Here is an 8655-nt window from a genome sequence, read left to right on the forward strand (position 1 = left end):
CGTTTACAATTAAATAAAAGAATTAAAGATATAACATGTTGTCTTTATTGGTTTGGCTTAATGGTATTAACTTTGCAGATATCTGATGTGTTCATTTTCTAATTAAAAGCCACAGTATTCAACTCAACCTGTCAGTTTGTCTTTTCTCAGGTTGAAGACGACTTGAAACTAGAGACTGAGACAGAAACTCCTCAGGAAAATGTTCACTGACGTTAGAAAGTGAGAAGAGTCAGTTTCTCATAGTTCACTTCACTCACAGGTTTCAAACACTTCACTTACTGAAGTAACGAGCTGATCCCTGATCAGTGCTTCACTCAACTCCTCTTCATCACTGCTCCACCTGCTCCTCACCTGTCCGTCACAGAAACACGTCCCCAACGTCCTAATCACAGCTGCTTCAGTTCCACCTCAACAGTAACAGTGGTGTACAAAGTGAAGTACTGGGAGATAGAATGCAAGTACTTGATTATAAATATACGTCAAGCATTAAAGTACAAGTACCTGCAGAGTGAAGCTTGTTCAGTGTTGGTCTCTGTAGCAGGAGGCGGGCCTAATGTTACATTCACGCTCTGATTGGATGAATGGACCAGATATGAAGTACTTTAACAATATATCAAACGTGTACAATTGTAGTATAGAGTACAGATCTTTGATGATATATGCAGAGTTAAAAAGTACTTGTAAATAAATCTATGTTAGTTCCTCCTTGAAAACAGGAATAAACATGAAACGTCACTTTGACCATGTTTGACTTCAGATTTATGGAAAAGGAAATGACGTCATTACACGGTTCATGTATAATTTGGTTTGATAGAACGACACAGGTGAAGAACTAGGTTACATCTACTGAGTCATGACAACAGGAATATCTCATATATTAACCACAGTTGTTTTATTACTGTGCAAAACTAAATATACAACTCTAGTGAACGTGAGAAGAACGAGTCCTGCAGCGACACAAACGCTCCTATAAACTCTGTCCTATGAATTCAAGATAAAGACATGTAGGGACAGGTAGCCACACACGTGACCCTGTCTGGACCAATCACAGTCAGATGCTCGGCTGCTTCACACACAAACCTGTGAACTCAAACACGTCTGACATGGAACTGTAAATATCAGATCAGAGGAAAACTGCTGATCCATAATAATTAAAATGACAAATTATTTAGAAACGAATTAGTTAAACATAGAAAGTAGAGAAACAGCTCTTAATGTGGTGGATTTAATTGTCCTTCAGATTGTAAATAAAGATGGACGACACGTCTCTACTTCCTTCCACTGATCAGAAGTGAAGCCTAAATATCCGCGGTCGGAGCACCGCCACCTTGTGGTGGTGACATCATTCAGCGTCATCAACTAACTAATTCAAAAACTTAAACAAACAGTGTGATAAGAACTAACCCTACTCTGACTAGTTAGAAACAGGGGTTTATGATTTATACTACATCCGGCCACCAGGGGGCAATGGAGACGCTTTGGCTTCACTTTCATGTCGTCCATCTTTATTTAGTCTCTGGTTTCATATCGTTTACGTCACCGACTTTCCTTAAATCCACCGCTTTCATTCGTCAGAGTCCAACATGGCCGACACAACAGAGCCTCCTGTTGACCAGACGGCCAATCAGGAAGTCATAGAGCTTTAATAGAATTAAGCCGACAGGCCAACATGTCCGACATGCTTCATTACAAAGTCCTGAAACAGCTTCAAGCGAACGGGTACCGCTTCATAAAAAAGAAAACTTTCAACGCCTTGAGAAATTCAAGTTTTGTTCGTGGCTTTAAAAACAAGTTACAGAACTTTTTAAAAAACAAGTTGAAGTCGGCTGGTTTCAGATCCTGGTCCTCTGGTCTCGCAGGTGGAGGGACACGTTGGTGCTCCGGCCGTCCACGGCGTCCGGCGTCGGCTGCTTCACGGCACATTCAGGTGGTTTCAGGTTCGTACACGAGTCGGAGTTTGGGAAAATAAAAGTCTGCAGTCGTCCTATTAATACATTGATTTGATCCTGTGCTTCAAATTTTACCTTTCTTCCTGTTGTTTAAAGATATTGATTTTATAGAAAAATCTTATTAACTATTATTATTAAATACTCAAACTGGGATTTGTAAATCTAAACTGCAGTGAAGGGAGGATCATCGATTCCTGGTTTAACTTGACGTCACGATCCTGGTTCCGATGACTTTGCTGTAAAAGCTTGAGTGTCACGTGATGACAGCGGCAGAAGATGAGTCTGAGTGACGGACATAACATGACTCAGGTGTTTTCTAAGAACAAACACACTCTGAGTCGTCCGATCGTGGAACTTTCCCATAATCCCTTTCCTCACGCCTCCTGCTTCGAGCTTCATGGTCAGGTTCAGTGGAGAAACGTCCTCCAACATTTATTCCTTCATCAATTTCGTGAAGTTAGGCAGATTTCTGTTTGGCCAGTAGGTGGCAGTGATGACTCCTGGAGATGGATGTATTCAGGGAAACGCTCCCAGGTTCAGGAGCTGGTTGACGTGATGTGCGGCCGTGCTCGGAGAGGAGGAGGTCAGGTTAGCTCTCTGGGCCTTGGTGCTGGAGGACCGTGTAGACGTTGTCCACTCTGCTCAGCCTCTCGAAGAACGGGAGGAGGTCCAGCAGCTCGGTGTCGGACATGTCGTCGAACCACGAGACCACAGGCACCTGGACGGAAACCACAAAATTCATCCTCACTTTAAATCTTCTCCTTCATTTACTTGAACGAAGTAAGAATTCGTTTTTCACCCCATCTGCGTTCGTGAAGGAAGAGTAAAATGATGAAGTGAGAATTATCTGTGGTGACAGGATACTCACTGCGTTGTCGGGGTGGAAGACGTAGGAGGCGGGGGAGTTGTCAATGATGATGACCTTGTTCAGGTCGCGACCCAGGCGGCTCAGGTCCTTCACGTAGTTTCCTCGGTGGAAAACGCAGGACTCTCGGAAGAGGCGACAGCGGAAGACGCCCCGCTTGTCCAGGAGGTCGGAAACAGGGTCTGCGTACTGAGGCAGGAAAGATCAACTCAAACATCGACTCAGAAAGACTTTCACAGGGTTCATTGTAAGTTTAACAATAAACAGTTACCTTGGCTAAACTGGCGGTGAACAGGATGCACTCAAACAGCTCTCCCATCCTTTTGAGGAACTCGTCGACGTGCGGTCGCTTCAGAACGTACACCTGGAACACACATCAGGATTCAAACCAGCATCCAACACAACCTGTGTTTAAAACAGGTTTCTACACATCTGGACAGGCAGGCCGCGTTCAGACTCGTACACAAAGACTGAGACACAAACATCTGGCTCCAAAAGTGAACTCCGTCTCTTTTGTCGAACTTCCTCTGTGCTTGCTTCTTTCTTCGGAGTCGGTGTCTGAGGGCATTGTCCTGACCCAAGTCATCCAGAAGAGGCTGTGCTAGTCTGAACAAACCTATCCTGGATTACTTGAATCAGGCCCAGACCCGCGGTGAGTCCTCCAGCTCCCAGAGGCCTCGTCTTCAAACCCCTGAAACGCCGACAGAACCTCACAAGTTCCTTTTAAACTATGCAGCCACAAGGAGGCGCTGTCACGTGAGAGGAGCAGAGGTTACATAGCAAACATTTGTGCTGCAGGTTTGTGGGGAGTGTGATGACCTGAAGTTACCTGGTGCACGGTTCCTTCTATATCCACAGGAATGATGAAATCTGCGTTGTTCACAGGCTGAAGGACAGAACGAGAAGATTTAACAACTGTGGGTTTATCACAGAGCAGATGAGGGTCTGCTGTGTGTGTGTGTGTGTGTGTGTGTGTGTGTGTGTGTGTGTGTTTCCACTGTTTATTTTAGGAACCAGCTGGTTTAGGCTTGGCATCTTCCAGCTATGACAGAGACCTCAGAGCCCCTAACACTGAGTGTTACGATTAAACACAAACGATCTGGTGTTCGTACCTTGAAGGAGCTGTGGACTAACGTCTCGTCCAGATCTATGACCACACAGATCTTTCCAGAGTCTTTTGACTTCAGTGGAGGAAGCAGCGGCTTCACCTGGATCTAAAGATAAAGCAAAACGTATTCTTAACGCTTTGAGCAGCAGGAGAAACAAACAGGTTTCACGCCCACGTCTCCCCAGACTTCTGTGACATGAACATTTATCTATGAAGTGACACGATGTGGAATCATCAGTAGATTTAGTTTCTTTCTGGTGTTGTTTACACAAGATAAAACAAAGGTCAGAGGTCAACTCACCTTTGAGACGGTGCCGTTCTCCTCCACCAGCAAAGGGGCATTGTTGTTGACTGGCGGGGGTTCTGGCTGGTCCCGGCAGAGGCAGCAGAACAGGCTGGAGAAGAAACCTCTGCTCCTCGGCTTCTTGGTGGAGAGAGACGGAGAAGAGCCTGCAGAGGAAGAGGAGGAGGGAGAGGAGGAAGAGGAGGAAGAAGAGGTCATTAGTTAAATAATCTGGTTATATTTGTTTTAAAATGTATGTGTTTCTGTTTTTAAAGAGTAGGGTCAGGGGTTAAGAACTTAAGTTGTGAGGGGAAGAAAACATCAACTGTTGGCTCCTATAGTTGAACACGTTTTTATTAACTTAAAGATAAATTACAAAGAAAACCTCTTTTGTCTCAGTCACAGATATTATTTCTGTTCCCTGAGTCGTATAAACCTCTGATCAACACACTTTGTCCCCGTCCCTTTATTCTCCGTCCTCCCTCTCTCCGTCTGTCTGGACGTGACCGTTTTACCAACACACAAACCCCCTGTTGTCCGTTTCTCGCGCCGCTTTTCATTTGCCCGCTGCCGTTCCCTCCTACTCTCGTTTGTGGATTCAAACCACGTCTGACCCTCCTCTGGCCTCTGCCGCCACCGGGCCAAAAACAGGAAGAGGAAACAGACGGGTATCAGCAGAGGAAGCTGCTCGCCATCATGTTGTAGCGTAACGGGGGTAAACCCGTGATGCCGGCGTCCAGGTAGCTTCTTCGACAGGTTTTCAAGCTACGTCTTCCTTTCTTTAGATCGTTAAATCCCAGATAAAACATCTTATTCTGACGTCACTTCCTCCCTCATCACGTTTCTCATTTAGCTCCTTGTTTCCTTTATCACTCCCTTGTTCCCTCTCCTGTGTCCTCATAATCACCAGCCTTCACTCCTAGGTCCTTTTCTTTGTTCACGTCAACATCCATGACTTTCATTAAATCGTCACTGGGAACAAACACAGAGCGTGCACTGGTTTATAAAGACCGTTTTAATATGGACGACTTCCTCCTGATGCTTTCTGTCTCCTTGACCTTTGACCTTCAGTCTTGCTTCTGTCTCTGCTGTGATTCAAACATGAAGAAACTGACCCACAACAGAAACACTCTCAATCTGGTGCTTGACTCCAAATGTCAGGTTTATCAGGAACAGGTCTCGACCTCACTGGGACGGAAACTGCTCTTCACTGGTTTTACACTGAACTTTTAATCATTTTAAATCTTCTAAACAACTCAAAGACTTTGTTGAGTCAATAAAACCCAAATTAATGTGACTCTTTAGCTCTGTTGTGACGTTGGAGCAAAGCAGAGTTCCTCTCAAACTTAATAAGAACCTGATTAATGAGAAGAAGCAACGAGGAACTAGTTAAACTCAAGATTGAGGATTCATCAAACGTGGGTCAAGTTCACGTTTTGAAGCCTTTAATTCTACATTTCAATGACATGAAATCGCATTTCCACCAAAACAAAAGCTGAAATCTTCAAACACAACCCGTCATAACAGTGGAACCACGACGAGGAGCCTAGTTCTTCATGTAGTGACGCAGACGGACCTGGGTTCTCCTGTCAGGACCTCGTCCGGCAGGACAGAGTCAATATTGTCCCTGTTTGAGGCAGCGGCCGTGTGTCACTGTCAATAAACATGTGTGAGGACACGCTTACGTAATAGATCAGGCTTCTACACTTCTATAAGAAAGCTCCTGTCCGTGTTCAGTGAGCGATCAGCTGCTCACACTCTTATTCTTTAACCTAAAACATGAACGACCGAATCTCTGCTGGAATGAGCTCTTAATTTAAAACGAGACAGGAAGCGACAGCAGAACAAGCGTTGGACTGTCGTCAGCGTTTCTCAGGGACGAGGACTGACAAGGTCTCCTGATTACTCAGTAACCTGTCCCTACGTTCACAGTGAAGGTATGTGACCGGCTCATGTGACGCGATCCTCACTGAACTGATAGAGTCAGAGATACACAGGGACTCTGAAGCTCACAGGACGACCACTGAGAAGAGAGAATCAAGCCTTGTGATAAATAACCTGAGTCAGAGAAGACTCAATGAGGTTTTCAGGTGTTTTAAGAGGTGACTGAGTCCCTGTGCTGGTTTTATTAAGAAAATTCAAGTGTCTACATGAAGATCTGGTGTAAAGTTTATAAAGTTAGACAGAGAAACTGACAGTGATGTTAAGTTTATAAAGTTAAACTGACTGTGATGTAAAATTTATAAAGTTAAACTGACTCTGATGTTAAGTTTGTAAAGTTTATAAAGTTAAAATTACATTGATGTAAAGTTTATAAAGTTAAACTGAGAATGGTGTAAAGTTTATAAAGTTAAACTGACTGTGGTGTAAAGTTTTATAAAGTTAAACTTACAGTGGTGCAAAGTTTATAAAGTTAAACTGACATTGATGTAAAGTTTATAAAGTTAACCTGAGAGTGGTGTAACGTTTATAAAGTTAAACTGACAGTGGTGCAAAGTTTATAAAGATAAACTGAGAATGATATAAAGTTAAACTGTGATGTAAAGTTTATAAAGTTAAACTGACTGTGATATAAATATAAAGTTAAACTGAAAGTGATGTTACATTTATAAAGTTAAACTGTGATGTAAATGTAATAAGGTTAAACTGACTGTGATGTTAAGTTTCCAAGGTTTATAAAGTTAAACTGACAGTGAGGTTAAGTTTGTAAAGTTTATAAAGTTAAACTTACAGTGATGTAAAGTTTATAAAGTCAAACATAGAAACTGACAGTGATGTAAAGTTTATAAAGTTAAACAGAGAAACTGACAGTGATGTAAAGTTTATAAAGTCAAACAGAGAAACTGACAGTGATGTAAAGTTTATAAAGTTAAACAGAGAAACTGACAGTGATGTAAAGTTTATAAAGTTAGTGTCTGTTTAAGACTGAGAGTTGTTGCCCTGCTCTAACATTAAGTTGAATAAGATGAATAAGATGAATAAGAACTAGATGAATATGGATAAGATGATTAGTAGTGGATTGGAAGAGAGGGGCCTGACCTCGCTCCGCTCCGGCTCGGCTCGCCTCCTCCTCCCGGTTCACTTGTGTGATGACGGAGCTCGGATCCATCTCTTCTAGCTGCGGACGTCTCTCTTCAGGGTGACACGGATCTGTGGAACACGGAGCAAAGTCGGCTACAGCTCGTCCATCGCAGCCCGGGGGAGGTGACCCAGCTTCGGCCGCTGCAGCCAGCAGCACACGGGATGGGGGTGGAGCCGGAGACTTTGATTCAATATGGAGCCGCGGGCTGGAGTCTAACTTCCCAACATGGAGGTTTCAAGGCTCCCCGCTGCACGTCCGGTGGCGCACTGGAGGAATGGCCCTTTCACCACGGTCCCTTACCGAGGAGGGGCAGCGGCTCACCGGCAGCTGCAGGCACAAGTTAGCGAAAGTTAGCAGAGTTAGCTGTTAGCTACAGTTGGCTAAGTTAGCTGGAGTTGGACGAGTTAGCTGCTAGCTACAGTAGGCTAAGTTAGCTGAAGTTGTCTGAAGTTAGCGAAAGTTAGCTAAAGTTGGCTGAGTTGGCTAAAGTTAGCTGTTAGCTACAGTTGGCCAAGTTAGCCGGAGTTAGCGAAAGTTAGCGGAGTTAGCTAAAGTTGGCTGAGTTGGCTAAAGTTAGCTGTTAGCTACAGTTGGCCAAGTTAGCCGGAGTTAGCGAAAGTAAGCGGAGTTAGCTGAAGTTGGCTAAGTTAGCATAGTTAGCTGAAGTTAGAAGATAGCTTAGTTAGCTGAAGTTGTCTAAGTTAGTTGTAGTCAGAAGTTAGCCGAGTTAGCTACGTTCGAGCAGCATGACGTACAAACTGCAGGTCGCGTATCTCCTTGGTTCTCCTCGGTTCTCCTGGTTCTCCCTGAAGCAGCAGCTGAAGTTAACGGTTCCTCTCGGGGCCGCTCCGGGCTGAATGCTCCGCTGTAGCCCGCCAGAGACTCGGTGAACTGAGCACAAAGTTACTGAAACTTGTTAAAAGTTGGTGAACGTAGTTGAAAGCTGATGGGAGGGTGACAGCAGGAGTCGGGGGAACAGCCGCAGCCTCACGCGCTGCTGCGGGTCCCCTTGAAACCGGCTGTTGACAGGGAGCGTCCCACAAGTTCAGCCTCTGTCTCTGGAGGAGGTTTCATCTGGTCTCCAGCTCCAGCTCCCAGTTCAAACACGTGCTGCACCAGTTAGAAACATGTTCACACTTATTATTCATGTCTGTTTTAACAGGTTTATCTCAACTGGTCTTTCCTGGTGGAAATAAAGGATGAATAAAAACCTCTTAACATTTCTCCCTGTGATTCTTCACATGTGCAGAAACTTCAGTGCTGCACATGTACTTCATGTACTTCATGTACTTCATATACTTTCTTTCTTTAAAGTACAAGTACACATTATTTACTCTGCAGCTTTATTGACCTGTTACTCAAACACAT

General features: G+C 44.2%; 1 protein-coding gene across 1 annotated transcript; it reads right to left on the reverse strand.

Annotated features, from left to right (window-relative positions):
• Positions 1-742: 742 nt before the first annotated feature.
• On the reverse strand, positions 743-8340 carry LOC133933847 (carboxy-terminal domain RNA polymerase II polypeptide A small phosphatase 1-like). The gene is made up of 8 exons (XM_062381088.1): positions 8043-8340; positions 7245-7614; positions 4224-4372; positions 3927-4028; positions 3644-3700; positions 3086-3178; positions 2818-3003; positions 743-2667 (listed from the first exon to the last, which is right to left on the reverse strand). Exons 2-8 carry the CDS (start codon positions 7312-7314, stop codon positions 2539-2541), a joined length of 786 nt encoding a protein of 261 aa, XP_062237072.1. The 5' UTR covers positions 7315-7614; positions 8043-8340; the 3' UTR covers positions 743-2538.
• Between the last annotated feature and the right edge of the window lie 315 nt (positions 8341-8655).

This window comes from Platichthys flesus, chromosome 22 (assembly GCF_949316205.1).
Source record: "Platichthys flesus chromosome 22, fPlaFle2.1, whole genome shotgun sequence".
NCBI classification, from domain to species: domain Eukaryota; kingdom Metazoa; phylum Chordata; class Actinopteri; order Pleuronectiformes; family Pleuronectidae; genus Platichthys; species Platichthys flesus.